At 45.0% G+C, this 23,829-nt stretch overlaps 4 protein-coding genes, 1 long non-coding RNA gene and 1 other non-coding gene across 8 annotated transcripts in view; 3 read left to right on the top strand and 3 right to left on the bottom strand.

Annotated features, from left to right (window-relative positions):
- The first annotated feature begins 551 nt into the window (after positions 1–551).
- Positions 552–7,075, top strand: gtpbp2a (GTP binding protein 2a). Its single transcript, XM_049736706.2, has 12 exons — positions 552–995; positions 1,966–1,992; positions 2,612–2,796; positions 2,875–2,983; positions 3,072–3,269; positions 3,355–3,529; positions 4,388–4,607; positions 4,911–5,046; positions 5,154–5,212; positions 5,286–5,457; positions 5,530–5,694; positions 5,805–7,075. Exons 1-12 carry the CDS (start codon positions 804–806, stop codon positions 5,994–5,996), a joined length of 1,830 nt encoding a protein of 609 aa, XP_049592663.1. The 5' UTR covers positions 552–803; the 3' UTR covers positions 5,997–7,075.
- trnal-cag (transfer RNA leucine (anticodon CAG)) lies at positions 4,206–4,288 on the bottom strand. Its single transcript has one exon. It is a non-coding gene; the product is annotated as a tRNA-Leu (tRNA).
- On the bottom strand, positions 7,052–10,812 carry polh (polymerase (DNA directed), eta). Its single transcript, XM_049736704.2, has 10 exons — positions 10,495–10,812; positions 10,176–10,310; positions 9,873–10,108; positions 9,612–9,775; positions 9,375–9,478; positions 9,181–9,300; positions 8,986–9,109; positions 8,834–8,899; positions 8,599–8,771; positions 7,052–8,426 (listed from the first exon to the last, which is right to left on the bottom strand). The coding sequence occupies exons 1-10, from the start codon at positions 10,629–10,631 to the stop codon at positions 7,799–7,801; spliced, it is 1,887 nt and encodes a 628-aa protein (XP_049592661.1). The 5' UTR covers positions 10,632–10,812; the 3' UTR covers positions 7,052–7,798.
- Positions 10,813–11,032: 220 nt separating this feature from the next.
- Positions 11,033–14,829, top strand: LOC125978867 (voltage-dependent anion-selective channel protein 2). Of its 2 annotated transcripts, none has more exons than XM_049736714.2 (9): positions 11,033–11,153; positions 12,378–12,449; positions 12,518–12,567; positions 12,723–12,875; positions 12,972–13,024; positions 13,217–13,444; positions 13,527–13,677; positions 13,761–13,818; positions 14,050–14,829. In XM_049736714.2, the coding sequence occupies exons 1-9, from the start codon at positions 11,054–11,056 to the stop codon at positions 14,139–14,141; spliced, it is 957 nt and encodes a 318-aa protein (XP_049592671.1). In that variant the 5' UTR covers positions 11,033–11,053; the 3' UTR covers positions 14,142–14,829. The 2 variants fall into 2 exon arrangements, with proteins under 2 accessions (XP_049592671.1, XP_049592672.1); XM_049736715.1 differs by lacking the exon at positions 11,033–11,153 and adding an exon at positions 11,396–11,561.
- Positions 14,483–16,448, bottom strand: LOC125978868 (catechol O-methyltransferase domain-containing protein 1-like). 2 transcript variants are annotated; one of them, XM_049736716.2, is made up of 7 exons: positions 16,320–16,448; positions 16,131–16,249; positions 15,847–15,952; positions 15,633–15,751; positions 15,431–15,485; positions 15,231–15,364; positions 14,483–15,163 (listed from the first exon to the last, which is right to left on the bottom strand). In XM_049736716.2, the coding sequence occupies exons 1-7, from the start codon at positions 16,372–16,374 to the stop codon at positions 15,011–15,013; spliced, it is 741 nt and encodes a 246-aa protein (XP_049592673.1). In that variant the 5' UTR covers positions 16,375–16,448; the 3' UTR covers positions 14,483–15,010. The 2 variants fall into 2 exon arrangements, with proteins under 2 accessions (XP_049592673.1, XP_049592674.1); XM_049736717.2 differs by having other exon boundaries at positions 16,131–16,243; positions 16,320–16,442.
- A 10-nt stretch (positions 16,449–16,458) lies between these two features.
- Positions 16,459–23,829, top strand: part of LOC125978872 (uncharacterized) — a 49,189-nt gene continuing 41,818 nt past the window's right edge. Inside the window, exons 1-2 of the long non-coding RNA XR_007485145.2 lie at positions 16,459–16,976; positions 18,056–18,207. This is a non-coding gene — a long non-coding RNA (uncharacterized lncRNA). The remainder of the gene's footprint in view (positions 16,977–18,055; positions 18,208–23,829) is intronic.

Here is a 23,829-nt window from a genome sequence, read left to right on the forward strand (position 1 = left end):
AATATTGCTACTAGTACAGCATTTTAGAATTATAACGTTAAAGTTAAGAACCATACCAACCTATTGTTTGGATAATCCATTCACCTGGTTCTCAAGGTTCTCATTTTTAAATAGGAATAATAATATGACATTTATGGTGAGTGTCATACTGAATAAGATTAAAAAAATAATATACATATGTATTATATGGTTTTTAAAAGAGTTGTCACCATTTTCGTGCATTATCAGCCAATTTCCCCCCCTCCCTTCCGAAATGAACACAATATTTCCATTTCAATAAAGTTTAAAATCCAAGTGCACAAGTGTTTTCTATAACTTTTAAAATTCTGATTGTGATTTCATACTTAAATGCAAACTTTCGTCAGTCTTGGTGTCAAACAGGACTTCCTCGTCGTCTGACGCAAAGCTCTGCAAAGCACCGTGCACTGTAACGTGTACGCATGCTTTTTCATCTGGGTAGCTCACACGAGCGGTGCTTAACATGTTCTACGTATGATTTGGGAGCTTTCCGCCTGCTCGCGCTGAGCCTGTAGACAACACCATTCGCTTTGCTTGACGTTTCAAGGTATGACGTGTCCCCTCGGAAAACTCAAAACCACCACCTCTTCTCGGTTGTTATTAATGTTTAGAAGGACTTCGAACGGTCCTCTTATTTGGGGTGGGGGGGCCAAAGCTACCACTTGACCGAAAACAAACCCCCCTTTCTGGTAGGAAGCGTCCCATTCGAGCAAGACAACTTCTATTGTGCTCCCCTCGGTGTTTTGAGAGAGCCCTCCCGGTCCGCCGTCTTTGCCAAGCAGCTTATGGATGAGCGGGTTTCCGAGTTGTTTGCCTCCGAAAATGGACACGACGGCTCTCGGACTGAAGTGAACCTGGGCAATGGTTGCGGACGTAGCTCCGCCACCAAAAGGGCTTCTGCCAAGAAGAAGAGAGCGAATGCGCGACACTTTCGCAGCTTCAAACCGAGCAACAACACCCCTTATCTACCACCAGAGGTACGCTTGTTTCATAGATAAGTAACGCTGGCTAACAGCGTCTCTATTGTGTTAATTACGAAAAAACAACAACAACGCAGTTTACTTTCACTTTACGCTTAAAGCTACATTCCGTGTTAGCCCATCTTTTACGTCCCATTATTCGCTACTTAGCTGATAGTTTATAACCATGTAATGTGTTTAAAATCACCAAATTTAAATGAGCGAAAGTGTAGTTAGCATGCTATTGTAGCATAAGCTGTGTTTGTAAATAGTTAACCGTGGGGGGTCTGTGTTTGTGGGTGGGGGGGGGGGGGGGGGGGGGGTTGAGGTTGGGGGGGGGGGGGGGTCGTCGACGTGTTCTCAGTCGTGCTAATATTACTTCCAAAAGATAATAGTATGTCCTTGTTGGCCGGCATTCTGTCCATTGGCTTTTGGTTGTGTGTAGTAAAGTTACATCATCCTCGCATTCAGCAGAAGTTAAGCTTATTCCTTATCAGTAGTATGCAAATGTGGAAAAGTCATCGTAGTAAGTGATTTCCAAGGTAAACTTGAATGGAATTTGACACACATTTGCTTACATTGAGCTGTTCAGTATTGAGCACAGTTTTAAATAGGTCACCCTCAATGCTACATCAGGAATTTGGCTTTTTATTATTTTACAAATCAATTACATGCTTGTGATTATTTTTCATTTATTCAGGTATTTTCTTTCTCATGGCATTGATTCGTTCATAATTGGACTGCTCTGCTTTTCTTGTTTCTCTTTGCATCTCGTCCGAAAAGGCTTTGTCAGTGAGTTGAGTTCATGCAACAAGGCTTGGTTAGGACACACCAGCCCAAGTTGGTGTGGAAAAACCTGATGATGCCTTCTCTTATGAGAGGTCAAACAGAGCAGCTAAGAAAGAGCAGCCCAATTGCTAATGATTCAATGCCCTGAAATATAAAGTTGTGATTGTCCGCGTCTAACACTTTGTACCTTATCTCCTAGGTAGAAGAAGGGAATATCGAGTACAAGGTAAGAACTTTCACACAAAGCAATACCGTAATAGGATACAGTAGATGCCGTCAGAGTGGGTTGACTGGGTTATATGAGACACATCAACTAAGCAGACACTTGGCTAGACACACATTGACACGCCGTTCCTCAAAAAGCACACAGTGACACTGTCAGAGTGGTTTATTTAATCAATATTCTTAGGTAATTAGCTTTTATAGCATTGCATGGTGTGTTAGGTGTGGTCTTATTTTATTGCCTAAGGTTTGTTGAGCTTTACAGCCACATTAAATGAAATGAATATGTATTGAAATGTGTTCATTTTTCACCCTGCCCCTAAAGATGACTGCAGTTTGAGACTCCACTATTTGTTCCTAAATTAGATTTAATGGCTAGGCTAACGATTACCATATGTGGCTCACAGTCAAGACATGTGCGTTTGAATATTTGTTGGAATCCCATTTTAGTTCAACCATAAAAGAGAACATCAGCCAAAAGAACATTTGTAGGTCAACCATTTGACAAGTCTTTTCCATCCGTCTCGTATGTAGAAATCTGACACCGACATGGATTATCACTGGCAATGTTAGCATCAGGATATCATTTGTTGATTTCTGTGATCTTTTCACCCGCTGCTTAGCTAAAGCTCGTGGACCCTACGCCAAGTAGATTTGAGCACCTGGTGACGCAAATGAAATGGCGGCTCCAGGAGGGTCGCGGAGAAGCTGTCTACCAGATCGGGGTGGAGGATAACGGCATGTTGGTGGGCCTGTCGGAGGACGAAATGAAGGCGTCCCTCACCACCCTTCATAAGATGGCTGAGAAGTGAGCTTCACAGTCAACCCAGCCACACGTACAAAGCATATGCGGCACTTGTTACCCAAAATGATTTTTGGCTGACAGAGTTGGGGCTGACATCACCATCCTTCGACACGCAGAGGTTGACTACGACACCGATCGGCCTCTCACCATCGCCGAAGCGCTAATACGAAAGGTGCCAGATGACCAGCAGGTTAGCACGGCAACCGTTAAGACACAAGAACTCACGTCTATTGTCTTTTTTAAAAAATGTTGCATTTCTTTGCGTTTTTTTCTTGCAGTTCCTGGACCTGCGAGTTGCCGTAATCGGTAACGTGGACTCGGGCAAATCGACTCTGCTGGGGGTTTTAACGCAAGGCGAGCTGGATAACGGACGGGGAAGAGCCAGACTCAACCTCTTCAGGCACCTCCATGAAATCCAGTCTGGGCGAACATCTAGCATCAGCTTTGAGATCCTGGGTTTTAACAGTAAAGGAGAAGTGAGCAAAACAATCTACTACATTAGACAAAAACGAAAGCACTGGCTCCGTTTAAGCCATGCACCTTTTTTTTTATGTCTTCTAGGTTGTGAACTACAGCGAGTCTCGAACGGCAGAGGAGATTTGTGAGAGTGCCTCTAAAATGATCACGTTCATCGATCTGGCGGGTCACCATAAATACTTGAAGACAACCATCTTTGGCCTCACCAGCTACTACCCCGATTTCGCCATGCTTGTTGTCAGTGCAAATACCGGCATTGGTGAGTGACCGTTTGTTGGCGTAATGCAGGCACTTTCATCCATCTTGTCGACTTATATATACAGTATGTCCTTTTTGGGGGGATTTCCGTGCAGAAAATAGGTCATATATTTTTACATGAATGACTATTAACAGCAAGCAGTGGTCCCAACTAAATAGAACTGCACCATTCTTGATCAGCAGCTCTTGGCGTACAGCCAAATACCTTTTTTTGTCCTTGCCCCAACTTGCTCAGTCAACCAGCTGCGGCCAAAGAGCGCTACAAACATGAAATCTGACCTTATGTAACAAACCAGACACTATTGCCCGCTCTAAAAATATCATCTTTGGGTGAGCGGCATTTCATGTTGGTATTATTGGCATCCGCAGATGGGTCAGCTGATAATATGGGGGCCACTTAGCAGTCAGCCTTGCACTGCCAAACTTACCTAACAATTGATCAGAACATAAAACTGATTGTTGTTGGCTTTCGTTGCAGGGGATTTTTTGTTGTTGGTGTCAAAAAAGGGGTCACAAATGCACACGCAATCCATACCTCAATGGAATTTTGGATATATTGTATTACTTTCATGTCAGCCTACTTTTATGAAGCAACCAGTATTTAATTACATTTTCAGCCTGGCTTTATCTGTTAGCTAGCAATACAGTCAGGGAAAGAAATACCACAAAAAAAGTCATGTCAGAAGTGGGATTCGAACCCACGCCTCCAGGGGAGACTGCGACCTGAACGCAGCGCCTTAGACCGCTCGGCCATCCTGACACGTTTTGTGCCATCCTGTATTTGTGGCACTTTCCCCCGAGTCGTTAAACTGGAATTGAAAGCAGTAAATCACATTTTATTCAACCTCTCCTTTTTTAGCTGGCACGACACGGGAACACCTGGGCTTGGCCATGGCCCTGAAGGTGCCCATCTTCATCGTCATCAGCAAAGTGGACCTGTGCACGCGGGCCGCCGTGGAGCGGACAGTACGGCAGCTGGAGCGAGTACTCAAGCAGCCGGGCTGCAACAAGGTGCCCATGGTTGTGGCCAGCACGGACGATGCCGTCGCCGCCGCTCAGCAGTTTGCCCAGTCGCCCAAGTGTGTACCGAGCTCTGAAGTTGAACACAAGTATAAAATGAAATGTAATATTCACAATCATTAAGGAGGATTGGGATTTTGTTTAAAACTGCATATGAAATGCAAAAAGATATGAATATAAAAGATATGAAAAAAGGCGGAAAGTGGCAACCGGCCAAAATAAACCAGGAGGTGCGCTAAACATGGCTAAACAGAAGCCACACTTATTTCAACCACATGACAACTGAGCACTAGCATGACACTGAAACACTTGCTTCAAAGTACTCCGGTATTTTTGATCTTGTGACTTCTCCCCCTTGCCAGCATTACACCTGTCTTCACCGTGTCCAGCGTGTCCGGAGAGAATCTGGACCTGCTCAAGGTCTTTTTCAACATCATCCCTCCGCTGAGCAACAGCAAGGAGCAGGAGGAGCTGATGCAGCAGCTCACTGAGTTTCAGGTAAAGCTCCTCTGGAACTAGCTTCTATCCGTTACCCACCAGATTCAACTAGTTTGCAATAGCACAGAGTAAGAAGACGTGACTGACTGACGACTGTTGTTCTTTAGGTGGATGAAATCTACACGGTGCCAGAAGTGGGCACTGTGGTGGGCGGGACTTTGTGCAGGTTAGTTTGTCTGCAACAAGCACTCAAAAGCGATTCAAACTCAATATGTGTTTCAACTGAGTTTTGATTGTAGTGGTATTTGCCGCGAGGGAGATGATCTGGTGGTCGGGCCCGCAGACTCGGGGCGGTTCCACAAATTGACCGTCGGGAGCATCCAGAGGAACCGCTCGGCTTGCCGGGTGCTTCGCGCCGGACAGGCTGCCACGCTGGCGCTCGGAAACTTCAACCGCACCTTGCTGCGAAAGGTCAGCCCCTGCAACATTTCTACACGAGTGTTTCCATTCAGGCGTTAGGCATCTGATGTTTTCCTCCCACAGGGAATGGTGATGGTGAGTCCAGAGATGGACCCAACCATCTGCTGGATATTTGAGGCTGAGATTGTACTGCTCTTCCACTCCAAGACCTTCCACAAGGGCTTCCAGGTGACCGTGCACATTGGCAACGTGAGGCAGACCGCCACCGTGGAGGCCGTCTATGGCAAGGTGAGAGTGATGGGAGAAAATGTGTGACTTTCAAAAGTACTTTTCACAGTTGTCATAATAATTTTTTTTTGGAACCATGTTTAAATCAACCACTTTTCTGCATCTGTCAGGAGGAGCTGAGGACGGGGGAGAAGGCGGGCGTCCAGTTTAAATTCCTCAAGCATCCCGAGTACCTGAAGATGGGGGCCAAGGTGCTCTTCAGGGAGGGCGTCACCAAAGGCATCGGCCACATCACCAAGCTGCATCCCATTGCGCAGTATCGCCACGTCCCGGAGAGCGACGAAGATGAAGATGACGACTAGAGCGTGAACGCGCGTCCATCCTGAGAAAAACACACAAGTGCTGTTTGGTTTGCTTTTTATAACGGACAAGCTTCCAACAAATGTCCGCACACTTTGCCGCTCTCGTCCGTAGAAGGTAAACAAGTTGGCATTTTTAAGAGCACCTTGCCTTTTATACCTTCAAGATACTTCCAAAGCCAGGAATGTAGCCTCACACACTGTCTGCCACGAAAGGAAAGTTAGCAATTGGTAAACAAGTTGGCATTTTTAAGAGCACCTTGCCTTTTATACCTTCACGATACTTCCAAAGCCAGGAATGTAGCCTCACACACTGTTACGAAAGGAAAGTCAGCAATTGGTTTTGTTTCTAAGAATGTGGGCTTGAGCAGGAAAAAAAAATCATCAGAGTGCCACATGGAGACTGATGACAGCAGAAAAAATACGGCAACTCCTCTGGTACAAAATACTCAGCTACCAAAATAGCACACGATTCTAAAATTCTAGTTCGTTTTGGTAAAATATTTTGTGACTGATCCTTGTCCGAACGGCATAATGACCAGAAGGGGCTCATGTGGACAACAGAATTGTTGGATTCAAAAGCCAGTATGTTTCAAAGATATTTGCTGCCAACTCTTGTTACTGATGTCTCACTCGCACTCAGACACAAGCGTGAACAGTGCCTAATGGAAGTGCCTTCCGACACGAGAACTAAAAAAAAACAACTGGTGCTACTAGTTCAAAACACACAAATATTTGTACCAAAACTTTTGACTGTTAAGTACTGCTCCAAAGCAAGACTGTGGGCCTTATATTAACAGTCTTACTACTGCCGCACTGTCACATCAGCTTTCCATATTCACTCCACTTGTGTTGTGCATATTTCAACCATTGTATTATAGATCTGCTTTTACATTTTGTTTTTGTACACCTCAGGTATATTTCTTGTAGTTTGTACATTTTACAGTTATATATTTTTAATTGCCTTTTATTAATGGAACCGTGTATAATCACGTCTGATCCATTTATGTACAGATCCAATATTATGTGTGGTGTTGATAAGAAAGCCGTTTATCCAATTAAATGTTGACTTCTGACTTTTATTTATAACTTTGGATTCATTTCATACCCTTTGCCAAGGAATGATGTGATTAAAAATCGATCAAATTAACATTTTTCCCTCCTTGTATTTTTACACAGGCCGCATGATGCAAGACTGCAGCAAAAAACAACAGGAGCCACACCTTTGGAGTCACAATACAGAAGGTAAGGTAAAGGCCTCTTTTGCTCCATATGTAGCTCATTAGTACACCCTGCTGGCGTGTTGTGGTATAACTGGCCTGACTGAATGATGATAGCAATTACGCAATGTAATTCATATTATATGAGCACGTCTGGTAATTGAAAGTCTTGAGCAAATCGTGTAAAATAACGTGCAACCAAATCATTTTGGGTGCCATATTGCTGATTTAAGTTTTTGTAAACAGCCCAGTTTCTGGACATTCACCAGCTAATCAGAGGCCACTAAGGCAAACCACCACTTACACTCATTAACACTTTCAGAGCTCAATCAAAACTTCTTAACTTTAAGAGTTAATATAATTTTGTTACCATACTTGTAACTAAAATTACTTGTATCACTACCCCATTGAAATGAGTTAAAATTGCATTAATCGGCTCCAACACCCACAAAAAAACCCCAGAGTTTTTTAGTAATTGTTTCTTGACACAAGCAAAAGTACAGAAATAAACCAACAGACGGCTTGAAACTTTGTGCACATATGAGGACAGATACCACAGTATTTTTGATTGTGACTGATTCCCCATCAGTATCTTTGGAAAAAAGAATCCAAAGTGCCCGCCCCTCCTCCCCCTCCATCTTGCGAGCGAGGTCTTTTGGGATGAGGTCCTCCTGACGCTCTGCTTTTGGTTTTGCCCAGGGAGGACAGCGCTGGCCCTGCAGGAGGCCCTCTCCTGACGAAGGAGGAAGAAGCAGAAGAGGAGAACGATTTCTGCAGTTCCAAGGCAAAGTGATAGTCATTGTGTTCGGGCATCTCCCACGCCGGCACGTTCTGGCCGCAGCGTTTACACTTGAGCACGTCTTCCGCGTTGTCCACCCCGTTCTCTTGTTTTTCATCGTCATGTGTTGGCTTTAAAACGGTTTCTGTGTTTCTCTTATGGAGGAAGGAGAAAATGCCGGCGCGAGGGTCTACCGGAGCAGCTTTACAAGGAGTCAGAGAAAAAGCCGAACAAGACGGGGGGGACTTGGTTTGCTGCTTGTCAAAGAAAGACCGAATGGTGGTGGGCGTTTTGCGCTCGGCAGGGCTGGAGGAGAGCAGGAGTTGAGTGGAAGGCGCGTCTGCACTCAGGAAGCCTGCGATGCCCCCCGCCGATGCTGACGGGGCATCTGAGAATTTGCTGGCGGAGAGGTGCAGTAGCGTGAGAGGCGGAGTCCTGTGTGGCAAGCAAAAGCCCGTGGTCAAGATTTACAGCCAAGCCTACGAGAACATCTGAACTTGATTCAAGGTTCATCACAGGTACACTAGCATTTTGTTCAAAATCATTTCTTAAGTCTCAAATGAGTAATATTAATTTACATGCGCATTTGTGGTTACACTGAACCTACCACGCCGCCTGCTGGTTTCCTGCCGTGTTGAGGCTTTTGATGATGGCAAAGCTGTCGCTGGACAATTTGGTGGCGTCGTAGCGCACTAAAGCGCAACAGCGGGAGAAACTGCTCGGACGCTTGTCGCCCAGCTGACGGACGCCGACCGTTAACTGTTTTGCCACGCGGCCGTTCTGCAAGAAAAAACAGGGGTGAGAAAGTGACTCTACACTGGTACTGTAAGCCATCTTCTTACATCTTCTCTGTCTTTGGTCAGCCTCTCCTCCAGCTCCAAAGCCAGCTGATGAAGCCAGTGCTGTACCTTCACCGAACATAAACAGAAATAAGCAAGTGGCCTTTAAAATAAGATCCGTTTGTGTTAGAAAAAGACACCTCAGTGCAGAATACCTGCTCTTTTGTAGCTAGAGATGTTTTCCCAGGGAAGTTCTTACTGCAGCCAATAGATTTTGGCAGCTGTCTGGGTTTCACCGCTTCAAAATCGATGCCCCGACACAAATCGTACAGCCACTGGCTGCAAAATGCATACGTATTTAATCCGATGCAATCAAGACGGGATCAGAAGATGCTCTTCATCAGACTTACCCAGTCTTCTCTCCAAAGTGCTTCCCCAGTTGTGCCTGAGAGAAGCGAGTCAGGTCCCCCATGTGCTCCACTTGCAGAACCTCTGTGATCGAGACCCCCAGTTTACCTCCCAGGTTGCGTCTGCACAAATAGAAAGGTGGTGCATTCATAAGTGGGAGGGTCTCACTTGGCGACGTCTTCACTGAAACGCTCACATCTTGCTAATGGGCAGCGTGCTGAAAAGTTCCGTCACCGAGTCCAGCGGCAGAACAGTTTGCCGGTTTGGTTTGTTCAGACCGCATGCCAGTTTGGCCAGCACCTGCAAGAACACACAAGAATTGAATAGCACATATACAAATCAAATAATGGCCCGTCAAGCAACAAAGACAATGTGTCCTTGATGTTGGATTTAAGAAAACGTAATTTTACAAAATAGTTGGAATTCAACTTACTTTGTTGTGCGAGATGCCGGCTGAACATTGGAAGCTCGTGTGTTGCTCGACAGCTGCCCTCATTTCCTCGACAATGAGGGCGCCCACCGTGAGCTGAAGTTCAGCACAGTTGTGCGTCGGCATGGACGCCAGCCATTGCTGGACACCCGCCGACCTCTGCTTCTCTGTTGGACATACAGCACAGAGATATTAATGTAACAATATATTTAAAAGTGCATGTCGTGGATGTGCGTATGCTTTCAATATTACAGCTCTGCCTACCTTTATCCAAAATGGCATCCTCAGCAGCTTCTTCCTCTCCGTCAGATGAATTGTGAGGGTAACCTTGGATGCAGGTAGTCCTGAGCAGGTGAGGCTGTATTTGTTTGTCTGCCATGTCCTTCAGCCGCTGCTGGACGGCCGCAGTCAAGTCCATGTATGCCTCGTCAATGCTGGCCCGCTCGACCACCGCAAAGCGAGACATGACTTCGATCACTTCCACGCTGGCCTCCCTGTAACTACATAACGGCAGGTTTAAATTGTGCTTCAGTGACATCGTTACTATGACGACGCGAGCTCACTCACGGACTCAGGTCCGCCTTGCCGTGAGACTCCCGCACGCGTGCCAGCTGGAGATCCGGGCACAGCTTCTTGGCATCGTCCACCCACATGTTCTTCGTCACGCCGTGATGCCTGGCCTCGTAGCTCACTGCAATGATCCTAACAGGACAGGGTGAGTAAAGGTGACATTTAAAAATGCAATGGATCAGTTAAATATAGCTATTTAGGGAAGTAGTTGTAACTCTAAGCAAACTACAGTACGGTTAAGGATTTCAAGCAACACTGGGCACCACGGGACAGTGAAATGGTCCAGATGACATTTGTCAGCTGGCTTGAACCTCACCCGCCTCCTTTCCAGGTCTTGTACTGGGCTACCACACAGGGCGTTTTCTTCAGGGCAGGATTCAGCCTCTGCTCCACTTGCACGTAGAAACAGTCCATGTCCACTAATGCCACCACTCTTTCCTTTCCGTACTCCATGACAGTTTCTATCAACTTGACGTGTTTTGAACGTTTTAACAGTATGTCCGTGAACAACACGGTCGATAACTTTTGGTTTCCCGCAATTATGTGCCTTACATAACTGCGTCATCAAAAGTGGACAGACAACTGTTTTTGTCTTTGGCTGACGTAATTTTATCGACCAATCAGCACGAGTACCCCACAAAAATATTAAACGCAGATATTTGGTACACTGTACAAGAGAATTTTATAACATTTTAAAAATGTATTGAAAATGCATAAAATAAAAAAAATGCACGCGCGCAATGTTTTGTGTTAAGATTTTCTATTTCAATGCATTATGACATACAAATCACGTTTCTATGTCGTACGTTTGATGTGTGTGCGATGAGGGGGTCACACTTGGAATGAAGGGAAATGTGTAGTTATTTCTTGTTCAAATGGAGACAAAACGGTCAAAACCACCTGGTGCGAAATTTCGAAAGAAAATGAAAGAAGAGGAAGATAAACGAGCAAAGGATGTAGTTTCGGCCTGCCACAGTGAGTAGTCTTTGTAGGGTTACAATATAAATTCAATACATTGCTCTTTTCCTTTGAGGTGCAAGATTGATATAACCTTTATCAGATTTTATATTAAAAAAAACATGCGTCTTTCATGCATAGAGAACATAAATTCCGTGCATTAAATGGAAAAACTTTTACTTATATCTAGGCTCGTCAGGGTTTGGTACCCCAAAATCTCTAGATGAGTCTTTGGGGTATTTTATTTTTACTCAGGCAGTTGCGAGCCAGCCCGGGTCCTACGGGAGGATGTGATAGGTCAGGTTTCATATGAGCGCAGTCTCCTTCAGCTCGTCCTCCAACTGGTCAAGTCTGACTCGCCCGTGCGGTTCGGGTAACATCTTTCTAAAAGTCACTTAAGGCCACCTTTAGACACCCCTCCGAACGGTAAGGATTACATTTGAATTGAGGTCTCTAGAAATGTCTCCATCTTTTTTTTTTAGTTTCCAAAAAGGAGCTGTCTAACTTGTTTTTGCCACTCGCCGGCAACTCTGCTAGCTTTAGCAATTAGCTTCGCTAGCTGGGGCACGTCGTGTCTGACTTGTGTAAGATTAAACCTATTCAACTCTTTTAATGAGTTAATTTATTTTTTTTGTGTGTATCTTACACTGTTGCAGTCGCAGCCCGGGTGATTTGTACTTTACTAATATCTCTGGGTTCGGCTAAATATGCATTTCCCCTATTTTGGCCTTTGCCGAGTGACAGCCCTCGTCAACGCACATCCCTTTGACGTGCTGCTAATTAGCGCCAACATGTGCACTCACCCCGCCTTACTTTTAAACTTAACACGATAAGAAACAGGCGCCGGGCTGGAGCAGGGCGTTAAAATGGCAATCCGAGCCACAGTAACCTTGCTCATGGGCTGTTAGGCCACAAGGAGTAGATTGGTACGTCGCAGTTGCGTGCTAAGTAGCCACCACCAATTAAATCTAATAGCGCGCTGAGTGAATATTTGCAATATGGTTTTGTAAAACATGCGTGTTCGGTTGGCGAACGTATACTTATGCTTTACATTTGAGAATAGTAGCTCCTTTGCAACTCGGAAGGTCAGCGATGACACTTTGGAGAACGTTCAACATATAGTGTGGCATTGCACAATTTTCAGGAACAATTGACCTAGCATGCGTCATTCACTCCCCTTATATTAAAAAAATACACAATGATGCGTGCTAACAAAATCTATACTTTTTCCCTTTTCGGTAGAAACAATGGCTGTTCCTCCCTCGTATGCTGATCTGGGCAAGTCTGCCAAGGACATCTTCAACAAGGGCTATGGTAGGAATTCACGTGTTGAAATCTTAAATTATTTCACCCCAGAATTTAATCAAAACGACTCTCTTCAGGATTTGGCCTGGTGAAGCTTGACGTCAAGACAAAGTCAGCCAGTGGCGTGGTAATTATAGTATTTATGTACTCGTGCTTTGAAACTCATTGAAGGCATGTTTAATCTGTACAAAATACATTTTAAATCTGGTTGGCATTCTTATCTCATTTTATGTATTTAATAACCATGCTGCAAGTTATTTTATATATATTTCTTAAACAAAGGAATTCAAAACATCGGGATCCTCCAATACCGACACCAGCAAAGTCGTAGGCAGCCTTGAAACCAAATACAAGAGGGCAGAGTATGGCTTGACCTTCACGGAGAAGTGGAACACCGACAACACCCTGGGAACAGAAATCACTATTGAAGATCAGGTAAGGGCAACGAATCAAGTGAAATCAAAAACACAATTTATAATGACAGCAAAGCACAATGAATATCAATGTATCCAATAAATTATTTTGTCACAGATCGCCAAGGGACTGAAGCTGACTTTTGACACCACCTTCTCGCCAAACACTGGGTATGATTATTTGACTTGAGACGTTCATTGAAAGCGTCAAGCTGTATTTGCCTGCTGCCTCACTATATAATCTACTTGTCAGCTCTGTCATGACTTGATGTCACTTAGCTGACCCCCTGCGGTCCAAATGTGTCTGCCACGGTTAACGATACTTGTATGTATTTGTGAATGTCATTGCTTATCCCTCGACAGCAAGAAGAGCGGCAAAGTCAAGACCGCCTACAAGCGCGAGTACGTGAACTTGGGCTGCGACGTGGACTTCGACTTTGCCGGCCCCACCATCCACGGGGCGGCGGTCGTCGGCTACGAGGGCTGGCTCGCCGGCTACCAGATGACCTTCGACACCGCCAAGTCCAAGATGACTCAAAACAACTTTGCCATCGGCTACAAGACGGGAGACTTCCAGTTGCACACAAATGTGTAAGTAACTCGTGCCGTTACGATAACGTTCTTAATTCCATTTCAATTGACAAGTCTAATCCATTCATGTGTTTGTTTAAAGCAACGACGGAGCAGAGTTTGGAGGCTCCATCTACCAGAAGGTGAGCGACAAGCTCGAGACTGCCGTCAACCTGGCCTGGACCGCAGGCAGCAATAGCACGCGCTTTGGCATCGCCGCCAAATACCAACTGGACAAGGATGCCTTCGTCAGTGTAAGTACACCAGCGAGAGGGTGCTGAAACAAAACCAAAGTTGTACAAATACTTAAATATGTCCCTTTCTGTTTTTTTTGCAGGCTAAAGTAAACAACAACAGCCTTGTTGGCGTTGGTTACACCCAGACCCTTAGACCTGGTGAGCTGCCTCCATTCGCCGCTATAACTTTGAGCAAAACGTTTATAAACCTCCCATAGACTCGGTGGGAAGAAATTTTTAGTTAGCATATTCTAAAATGAAAGGTGGGGAAGAAATCAACAGGGATTTTTTTTGTTACTGCAACCGAGCTGTAACAAGCAGATTGACATCTGTGTATACAATACGACCGTGTACTCAGTAGCACTAATACTGTTTGCCATTTCTGCCCAGGTGTGAAGCTCACCCTGGCCGGCCTGGTGGACGGCAAGAACTTCAACGCCGGAGGCCACAAGCTGGGTTTGGGCTTGGAACTCGAGGCTTAAGCTTCTCCTCCTACACTCAGGAACTCCGGAATATCAGAAGGAATTTGGCCTTACACATTACCTAACCAGCAAAAGTAGGGACATCTTGGGAGGGAGAGCAAGAGAGAAAGAGAGAGAGAGATCGGGTTCACAAAGGCTGCAACGACAAACTCTTGAGTGAGCGCCGCCGTCATGCCGGTGCTTTTCTGTTGCTTTCTACTTTTGAGAGTCTGGTGGCATATTATTTATATAATCGGAATGTCATGGTTCTTGTCCAGCACTGCCATCAATCCAATACAGTCCCAGTTGTGCATCACTGTGCCTGTGTGACTTTGTCATCTTAGCAGACACTCCACTCCGTCTTTGTGTGGTGAGTGCTGTCCTCCCCGCTGTGATTTCTGTTTCAAACACCACCGTCTGATATTCCTCAGTTTTCAAGTACACTAGGCTTTTTCCCGTTACTATTTAAATACAGTTGCAAGCCTCCTTCACGCGCACACAACGGCGTCACGTCGGTCATCACAAACCAGTCCACTCGGCCGACCACCACAAAAAAAAAACACTTTGGGAGGCTCGAGACTGCTAGAAAGCGATGCCAAACTTAGCAAATGAAATGTTCTAGAGGAGTTAACTGTAAGTCTCCTCTCACATACAGGGAGAACTTGGAGCTCCTTTTGTCTGTTACCTTTTCAATAAAGTCTCCAACCTACTACTGTCTCATGGGGTGTTGCTGCTGCAAAACACAACTGATTTCCATTTGTTATCTGTGAGGACAGTTTTACTGTTTATTTCATTTACACAAGGATTGCATGAGTTATGTATCAATTAACATTGCCTACATATTTCACAAAAAATGCTATTTATGAAGATGTAAAGACATTGAAAGCTATTTAGCGTTTAATGGCAATGCTCAGCCCGTCCCCTATAGTGAGCATGCTCAGATCGATCCTCTGGTCTTTGTGGAGTTTCTTGTTGAGAGCATCCAAAGTCCTGGAAGTGACGTCATCGGGGGCAGGATCCACAACCTTTCCGCTCCACAGCACCTTCACACACACATACATTGAACAACTGCTTCACGTCCAGTACATCGCGTACAAACTGCAGACCTACATTGTCGATGGCAATGATGCCCCCTTTCCGAATGAGCTCCAGGGACTTTTCATAGTATCCGTCGTAGCCGGTTTTGTCAGCGTCGATGAACACAAAGTCAAAGGTTCCTGTTTCACCAGCTGCTATCAGTTCATCTGCAGGAAAAACATACAAATGTCAACAATTCAAGTGAAAGTCAACTTTGATCACACATCTCTTACCAAGTGTTTGCATTGCCCTCTGTAGTCTGATGTCAATTTTATTCTCCACTCCGGCCTGCAGCAAGAAAATATTGACTACCATAAAGTACTGTTCAGAAATGCATTATTTCAGTAGTGATGATCAAACTGGCGGCCTTTCACTTTAATCATCGCCCAGAAGTCTCCGCTTCAAATGATTCTGAAACTTGGTAGATGATGTTACCTCTTTAAAAAAGGGCTTGGCTATCTCCACATAGGTGTTGTTTATTTCACATGCTACAACATGTCCATTCTCTGGCATGGCCAAAGCCATACTGAGTGCGTTGTACCCTGTGTACATTCCTGATTGAGTAGAAAAAAAGATCATAAAATACAACCATTAAGAGGGATTCTGTAGTCAAATTCCTTGAGGATTGCTGCGCTGGGTGTAATCTCACCAATTTCAATAGCTTTGGTCGCGTTGATCAATTTCATGAGATTGGCCATCAACTGGGCTTGTTCGATGGAAACCATCATGACGTACCATTGGTCATCCAGAGTTCTCTGATATCAAAGTACAAATCATAGACCTCAAAAGTTACAAATGTCAAGAAATTAATTGAAAGGCTAATATGACAACAATGTAAAAATTGAAACATACTGCTACCTAGTGGCTAATAGGTTAACTGCTTAAAACCACGAAGGGGATATTTTAGGTGTGTCCTTTAATTCTATTGCTTACCAATTTGAGTTTTGTGAGGACTGGGTGTTCCCTTAGCGAGTTGTTGACCACATACTGCAGCACCGGGTCGTCCTTTCCTCCGCTGTGACTCTTCCCAACAAACGCGGACTTTCCTAAGCCTTCAAGACGTCACTGTCACTTTGAGTCACCATCCAATTTATGCACAGAATAATAATAAAAAACATTTACCTGTGAGGAGCACAGAGAGTCCGAGACAGACTAGAAAGTGCCTGCCTGCAGCCATGTTCTCTCGCCAAATAAAGCATTGATCCGTTTTTTTGTTTGACCCCAATGTTCATGTTTGTTTTGACATTCAGTTTTACTGTTTGCAGTTAATGTTAATATTTCAAGCTATATCTATCAGACATATTCAGTCTTTTATAGCGCGCCAAACTTTAAATTGCGGAACCATAAGTGATCATATTCTCATTTATTTGAGAAAATAAAATATACATTTTGATTCGGGACCTTTGAGACGTCCATTTTATTTTTCTTCCTGAAAAAAGGTTGTAGGAGATCAGATGTTGCCCGAAGCCAGCGTTATACTAAATAAATACGCATCATTGGATAAATCCAAAATTAACAAAACAAAATATAATCAAGGAATAAACTAGTAATAACTTTAATAATTTAAAATAAAAACTTGATGATTTGATTGAATGATTTGAGGGAGTAAGCCAATCGGGATCATCAGTTACATCTGGTGCTCTCTGCAAGTGACTGGCCGGCGTCTTCCCAACACCGTGTGTCTTGACAAATGTTGGAGAGCCCCACAAACAAGAGGATTCAAAGGATTTCTCATTCTAAATAGGGGAAGAAAAAAACAATACATCGAACAGCTTTCAGGTAGGCAAAGTTTTGCTCTGTCATAATTAATGTTTGACGTTGAAAATGCGGAGATAACTTGACGAGTAACACGACGTCTTCCGCCTTCGGGTTTTAATAATTTCTACATTTCTTTTCAAACAAACTAGCCCGTGTATTCATTAAGCCGCTTGGCTTGTAGCATGTTGACTAACCTAACTTCGATATGTAAATAAACTTAACATACAATCGTTAACAAAAGTTCTGTTTTCAAGAATAACATCAGCTTCGTACATTCACAGTATAACTTATGCCGGCCGGCCGGTTGTTACTGGGTCTCCAGCTGAGTGAGCAAAACACTTGTACTAAGCGTCCACAAGAGGGCGCTCTTAACTCGTAAATCGAAATTGATGGCGTTTGAATACAAAACATACAGAGGGCAGAACAATACTGATACACTTGCAGGCCCAGGGTCTGTTTAGCCCATTTAAGGTCATTTCCAGTATTCCTTCTTGAAATGTACAGTCTCGTAATGCTGCAATAATGAAAGTACCACACTTGCATGTCTTTTTTTTTTTGTTTTGTTTCTTAAAATTGTCCCCCCTGAGCAGTTCCCTTGCATTATCTGTACCAAATTTATTTGGTTTTCTTTGAACAGATCTTCAAAGTCGGTAAAATATAATGAGCGGTTCTTGAACGTGAAGATTGTTTGGATGAGCTGTGTTTGTGCTGCAGCTTCAAACCTGCAGACAGGCTCAGGGGAAAGTGGTGAATTCTGGGATGTGGGTGGAATGTGAGGTTTCTCCAAGGACACGACGCTTCCTCTATCTGCACTTTCATTAGGAATGCACAAACAAGAACACATCAGTGAAATGAGCCATGGCATGAATTGTCTGAGCTAAAAAAAAATATATATATATATATATTGGACTTTGACGAGTAGGAAAGGAAGGGAATTTCTCATTGCTTTGCTAAAAGTCCTCTCGGTGAAAATGGGATGCTGTGTTTTGCCGCCATCTTTGTCTGTAACCCCCCTACTGCTTCGGGCCTCAGTTTCCATGACGCTAATTGTTTCTGCTACTTGTGCCAAGTACCAACTCATCCTTGCCACGTTCTTGCAGACAACCCCCGGTCCCTGGGCTGCTTTTTGTGTCGGTTTAAGCCATGAAAAAGCGAAGGAATGCGCCGCCGCCATCTGCACGCCAGCGTTCCTCCTCGCGGCCGTGACTGTCAAGAACGCCACGGCGGCACACATCCTCGCCTGCTCTCAGAGGCAACAAAATCAACACCAGAAAACAAAAGTGACAACTTCTGCTGCTAATATGAAACAAAATAATTCAAGAGGTCTCTGTTTTGACGAAGCAGAGTGGGAGCACACTTTATATTTTAAAAAGCCGACCTAGCAAAGAAGAATGTCGCTCTTTAATGTATTCTGAGAATAATTCCCCCATCCCTATGACAGTGAACAGATTTCATTTGCTGTCTAAAATGTCACTGCCGCTCTCATTTTTTTATTTTATTTTTTGTGTGGGTCTACGTATCATGTGGACGGACGGTTTGACGGTAAGCAGACTAGTGAGCTAGCCCAGATACTTGGGCTGAGTTTTAGCCATACCCAAATAATCTGGGTATTGAAATGGTAGAAAAAGCATTTAATGCTACGCAGCAACTCAACCATACTGTACTGTACTATACTATCCTGTTATTCACATGATCCAATAATTGTGAGTTCTTTTAAAATTCAAACCCCTAATGTAGATCACAACCTGCATATTGCAAAGTTTTTGTTGTTGTTGTGCAAGCCTTAAGCGCAAGACTCGAGTGTTCTACATGTCCCAGGTAACTTTCAAACCCTAGTTTGACTTTGTTTTTGTAGTGCTTTCATTTGGCCAGCAAGCGACGCTGTTGTTTAGCTAATCGACACATTTGGAGAAAGGCTGGAGCCTCCCTCTGTGGGAGGCAATTTCACTTTCCTCTTGTTGAATTGACCTGTGACACCATCACAGAGCACACAGCGAGGCCCTTATTGACTAGCTGGTCACACCAAGCTGTTGTTGCATCTTCAGCGTGTTTAGCAAAAAAAAAAAAGGTCCTATGATGCGTTCCTAATAGCGGTAGTCACTTTGGCTGTGAGCAGACAGATAAGCAGGCATGAATATTTAGTGATGCTAAGCACAAGAGAGAGACTGACAGACGTCTGGCGGCGCTCAATCGACACGTCGGGCATACGCGTCTTCTGTTTTGACAGCGTGACAAGTCTGCTTCGACGCTTCCGGAAGTGGCTCGTCCGCGCGATAACGATTGTATTGACGCCGGCTTCACTCAAAGTGCGCCACGGTGCTGCCCTGCAGCTTTCCTGGGCGAACGTGCGTACACAAAGCGCGGCGGTATATGTAGGCCACGTGGAGACCCGCATCACAATGAGCTTGTAAGGAAATATTCCCAACACCTGCTGCTTTTCACTCATGTAAACCGAGCTTTGTTGAAGCTGCATTAGATATGAATGTTGAGGATAAGCCATTCAACCCCTGACGATCCTTTCTTTTGTGTGTTTGGGCCCCACAGAACAAAACCAGAGATCTTTCCTCGCATTCAAAAAAAAATGTTCGCAAACAAACAGAAATGAATGGCAGGTGTGGTTGTTTGACTTACAAATCACCCAGAGCATCTATTCTATTAACCTAGAGTGTAAATAAACGCAGAATTGAATTTCCATAGATACGCGCGGTAAGTTGACAGTCCTCAAGAGATCAAATAGGCCGTGTGAAGCTCAGAAAAAAAACGCTTGCGTGTGTGAAAGCCAAGAAAAAAAAAAAAAAAACATCACATCCTTGGAAACAATTACCCGGAGAACCTCTGCTCTTTATTTTGTGTCATGGGGAAACGTTTTATTGTCAGTCTATCGTGTTTCTAACGATTGCAATAGCTAGGTTAGCTTTTAATAATATTGAATAAATGTTTAGCTGATTAATTCGTACTCTACTCAAACAATACATAATATAAAAAATTAAGAATGACGTAAATCACTGTCAGTTCTGTGTGTAGTATCACATGTGGCGGTGTGGAAACAATTAGTACTGCCTCCCATTGGAAGTCGCAACTGACCAATTAATGCAAATGGGCCTCTTTTGAAATAAAAGCCCACCATGCTATGCAATGAACACCCCTGCCTGCCACAATATGATGAAATACATTTCATGTGGTCTCACTGACAAGCCGGCATTTTGATAAAGTCAAACTCAATATTTGCCTCACTTCCTGTCCAGGGTCACAAAAGCCCCCCCCCACCCATTTAGTCTCCCGCTCATCTGGCTACTGTGTCCCACTGTGACCGCACTTGAGGCGCTAATGATAATGTTATAACCCAGACCAATTACCATGGCAATCAGACTCACTTAATTGAGTTGATTATGAGCTCTCCCTCTGTGATGACCCCTCTGGACTCAAGAGAAAGGGAACACAAAGAGACGGAGGGCGTGGACGCGGCAATGGAGTGTTTCTTCGGGCGTTGTGTGTCATTGCGCCACAGACACATGGGATGTGACTGTCGGGGTGTGTGGTGTGTGTGTGTGTTGGAAGATGGCGTGTAAGGGAAGAGAGCAGCCCTTCAGGGACGTGTAAAAGAGTCGAGGGGTGGAACGGTGGCAAGAGAAACGGGGTGGGGGTGCTCTGTGTGTGAGTGCGGAAGGGGGGGGGGGCGTGTGTCCGTCTCAGGCTTGAGGTTCGGAATCACAACCCGGCCTGTGTAATTGACCCGGACACACACAACATCTGAAGTTAATCCAATCAGCGGGGAAAGCGCGACACTCCCATCCGCGCAAGACACACAAACATAAGGTCAAGAGCAGCTTGTATTAGCGCAATGATGTCAGGGACAAGTGGTGTGGATAATTGACTTTCAGCACGCTTAAAAGGCGCACACACACACGCACACGCACAAAGATGGAGATATGAAGGAAAGCAGCAGGTCCACTCTGCCAGATGACAAATGAAGACTAAGTGACTCAGCAGCAGGCTGACATTGACACGAGGCTTGCACAGTATTAGCATTCATTTGCACTAAATGGAGGCCAGCTTACTACAACACAATGTATGATGCTAATATCAGATCATTCACGATTCAAATGAATTTTAGGTAGAATGGCGACGGCTGCTGGGATAGGCTCCAGCACGCCCGCAGCCCCCATAGGGACAAGCGGTATAAACAATGGCCATTTCAACCGAATTTTGAAAATCAGGCAATGGCAGGCAGAGAAGTAGTAACATAGCCTTTTTGTGTTTTTTGGTGTCTGGGATGTGTTTGTGTAGTCCTAAAACCTGTTGGAAAATCATAAATAAATAAAATGAATACCTCTGACAGAACAATCATTTCTTAAAACCATATTTTGCAAGCGCATATTTACAAACGGTACTCCGGGCATGTACTGCTGTCCAAAAACCTAAAGTAGGCAAACCACAGGGCTTCACTGCTTATTTGTATTCCAACATGGAGGGGAGGAACAACCGTGGCAAAGCTTCTTGGGAGTGTTTCAGTTTCATTTACAGTAAAAGAGGACGACACGCTAATAAAGAACTCGGAGCGCAGTTGGCTAACGTCTAGGGATTGAAAGCAAATGTGCTTTTGAGAGCCGAGGACACCGTTGGCTTTTCATAAGGCCGTGGTGATTGAAAGCAACATTCTAAAAAGGACTATTTACTCTCTTCATTTCCCCTTGTGTACAAGAGACGGGAGGAGCGTAGGAAAACTGGGCCTGCTCTAATCTTGGATGAAGACCGTGGTGAATTCATATTGATGGGAAATGCGGCCTCGCAAGCCTGGCAGCCATGTTTTTATTTATCTTTTTCATAAACCACAGGGAACAAGAAGTCAGTCAGCTGACAGGTGCTAACGGCGCCAATTGTGGCGTGGGTAAGAGATGGGGCGTGGAGAACGTAGCGAGAGAGAGAGAGAGAGAGAGGGAGAACGCAAACGCCGTCTCCACTTTTCCGACGACTTCTTGCGCTGCTTTGTGTGCATCCCGCCGCTGCTTTGTGTACATCCCGCCCGCTCCCTTCTGTAGCTGGAGAGGATTTTCCGCTGGAGCCTGTGTAAACACCAAAATGCATGTCAAATATGATGAGGCTTGATGCCTGTATAACATAGCCAAGCACGTGCTTCTCCCGGACTATCTCCAAGCGGAAGCCGCCTTCCCCCTGAGCTACGTCTGCACCCCGCTGCCATCTTTCCACGCTTGTCGTGCCACAAGTCCCCCCTCTGGAAAGCATTGATTATTTTCAGGGAGAAAGAGCCTTGTGATTTCTTTTATGTCCCTTGAAGAATGGGAGCGAATATTTTTTGTGAGCGTGGTGTAGCCGCATGAAAAATATGAGCTCATTGGGGAAGAAATAAAGATGATGGATTTGCTTGGTGACACCTGCGCTGCTGTGCGCTTGCCAGGACTCGGTAGAACTTCTTGCACTCGCGCCTACTCCATTTGCCGAGTGCAGAACATTAGCATTAGCTGACACTGGCACGTGATGCCTTGACAACAAACGCTGTACAAGGCAAAATGGCCGCCCCCCTTAGCCTGAAAAAAACAGTTTGATTTTTAGATTCTGCAAATACAATATTAATCACCATTAGACTAGTTTAGACCAATGTGGGCGCACAGAATTTATTATTATTATACGTGGTCGACTTGATGCTGTTCTTACCATCCAACTTTTGATCCAATCTGTACTTTGGCCCAGACCCAAGCAGCAGACTACGATTGTGAAGGAGGCAAAAACACATGTGCGGAATTGAGCAAGCGAGGCTGCGGGCAGTGCAAGGCTCCAGGGAACCACTTGAGATTGCAGGCACAGGGACTGATAAGCCAACGGGCCATTCATCAGACCACATGAAGGCAGTAAAGTCGACTGGAGGAACCCAGGCGTCGCCCCGGGATGGCAGCCGGCCTCTCAGCCGAGACCTGTGACTAACGCATGCCAACAGCCGCAAACACGCACGCAAATAACAGAAGAATGGGGAAAAAGATGCACGAATAAATGGACGGAGAGGAGCTCAGGAGAATAGGTGACTCCAAGTGTAATGGACTTCCAGAAGCGTAGCTCTCATTTCCTCGGAGCTACGCCCGGCGATCGAGGCTCCTGTCGGGGGGGCCCGTCCTGCTCAGAAAGCATCCATCAGGCAGATATTACCGCGATCCAGAGGTGATACATTAGCGCCGGTGCCGAGGGGACAATGTGCGCCCGTGATGGATTCCGCCGGAGCGCCCCGCTGATGTCACACGGCGCCGATGTTACTCAAATGTGCATGCGCCCTACGTCTCCCTTTGAATTTATTCCATAGCAGTGCGCTGTGTATTTTCCTCTTAATCACACCGCCCAGAGGACGCGGACATATTTCTAGCTAGCAGAGAGAGTGTTAGCACGTTGCATGCTTATGAAAGCCATACATTACTTAAGCACTTAGGCCAGCCAAAGAGGGGAGATGAGACTACTTCAAAGTATTGCCCACGTGTTCATAAAGACCATATTAGTGTCTCACTAGTGCTTTGTAGAGCTTGTACCATCAATTTGCCCAAAGACTCCATCTTAGCTTATATAAATCCCACCTCGGGGCTAATATGAATCAGATTTATTTGCTCCACTCATGTTTATTATTGTGTTTTATAGTTTATATTCGGTGTTAAACGCCATCAGTCGGACTATACGGCATGTCTGTCTCATCCTTCCGACGGATGAGAATGGTTTATGGAGCCGTGAGTGCCAATAAACAGCCGGCGACCATCTTGTAGATTCGCATCTTTAATGCTTTATGCGCGATGAACTCGGCCGTTTAGTGCAGGTTCAAGCCCACGCGGTGATTTTGACTTGAGCGGCGGACAGAGAAGAGGATTTCTAATTCAGACAC

This window comes from Syngnathus scovelli, chromosome 12, assembly GCF_024217435.2.
Source record: "Syngnathus scovelli strain Florida chromosome 12, RoL_Ssco_1.2, whole genome shotgun sequence".
Lineage (NCBI taxonomy): Eukaryota > Metazoa > Chordata > Actinopteri > Syngnathiformes > Syngnathidae > Syngnathus > Syngnathus scovelli.

Bases quoted from the DNA above. Each gene is read 5' to 3' on its own strand.
- gtpbp2a (XM_049736706.2), top strand. From the start codon at position 804: ATGGATGAGCGGGTTTCCGAGTTGTTTGCCTCCGAAAATGGACACGAC. The intron at 2,797-2,874 runs GTGAGCTTCACA...TTTGGCTGACAG, and splicing joins CTTCATAAGATGGCTGAGAA to AGTTGGGGCTGACATCACCA. The intron at 4,608-4,910 runs GTGTGTACCGAG...CCCCCTTGCCAG, and splicing joins CAGTTTGCCCAGTCGCCCAA to CATTACACCTGTCTTCACCG.
- polh (XM_049736704.2), bottom strand. From the start codon at position 10,631: ATGGAGTACGGAAAGGAAAGAGTGGTGGCATTAGTGGACATGGACTGT. The intron at 9,479-9,611 runs GTAAGTTGAATT...GTGTTCTTGCAG, and splicing joins CCGGCATCTCGCACAACAAA to GTGCTGGCCAAACTGGCATG. The intron at 8,772-8,833 runs GTAAGAAGATGG...TTTTTCTTGCAG, and splicing joins TGACCAAAGACAGAGAAGAT to AACGGCCGCGTGGCAAAACA.
- LOC125978867 (XM_049736714.2), top strand. From the start codon at position 11,054: ATGGAGACAAAACGGTCAAAACCACCTGGTGCGAAATTTCGAAAGAAA. The intron at 12,876-12,971 runs GTAAGGGCAACG...ATTTTGTCACAG, and splicing joins AAATCACTATTGAAGATCAG to ATCGCCAAGGGACTGAAGCT. The intron at 13,025-13,216 runs GTATGATTATTT...ATCCCTCGACAG, and splicing joins ACCTTCTCGCCAAACACTGG to CAAGAAGAGCGGCAAAGTCA.
- LOC125978868 (XM_049736716.2), bottom strand. From the start codon at position 16,374: ATGGCTGCAGGCAGGCACTTTCTAGTCTGTCTCGGACTCTCTGTGCTC. The intron at 15,752-15,846 runs GTGAGATTACAC...CTACTCAATCAG, and splicing joins GACCAAAGCTATTGAAATTG to GAATGTACACAGGGTACAAC. The intron at 15,365-15,430 runs GTAAGAGATGTG...TTTTTCCTGCAG, and splicing joins GAGGGCAATGCAAACACTTG to ATGAACTGATAGCAGCTGGT.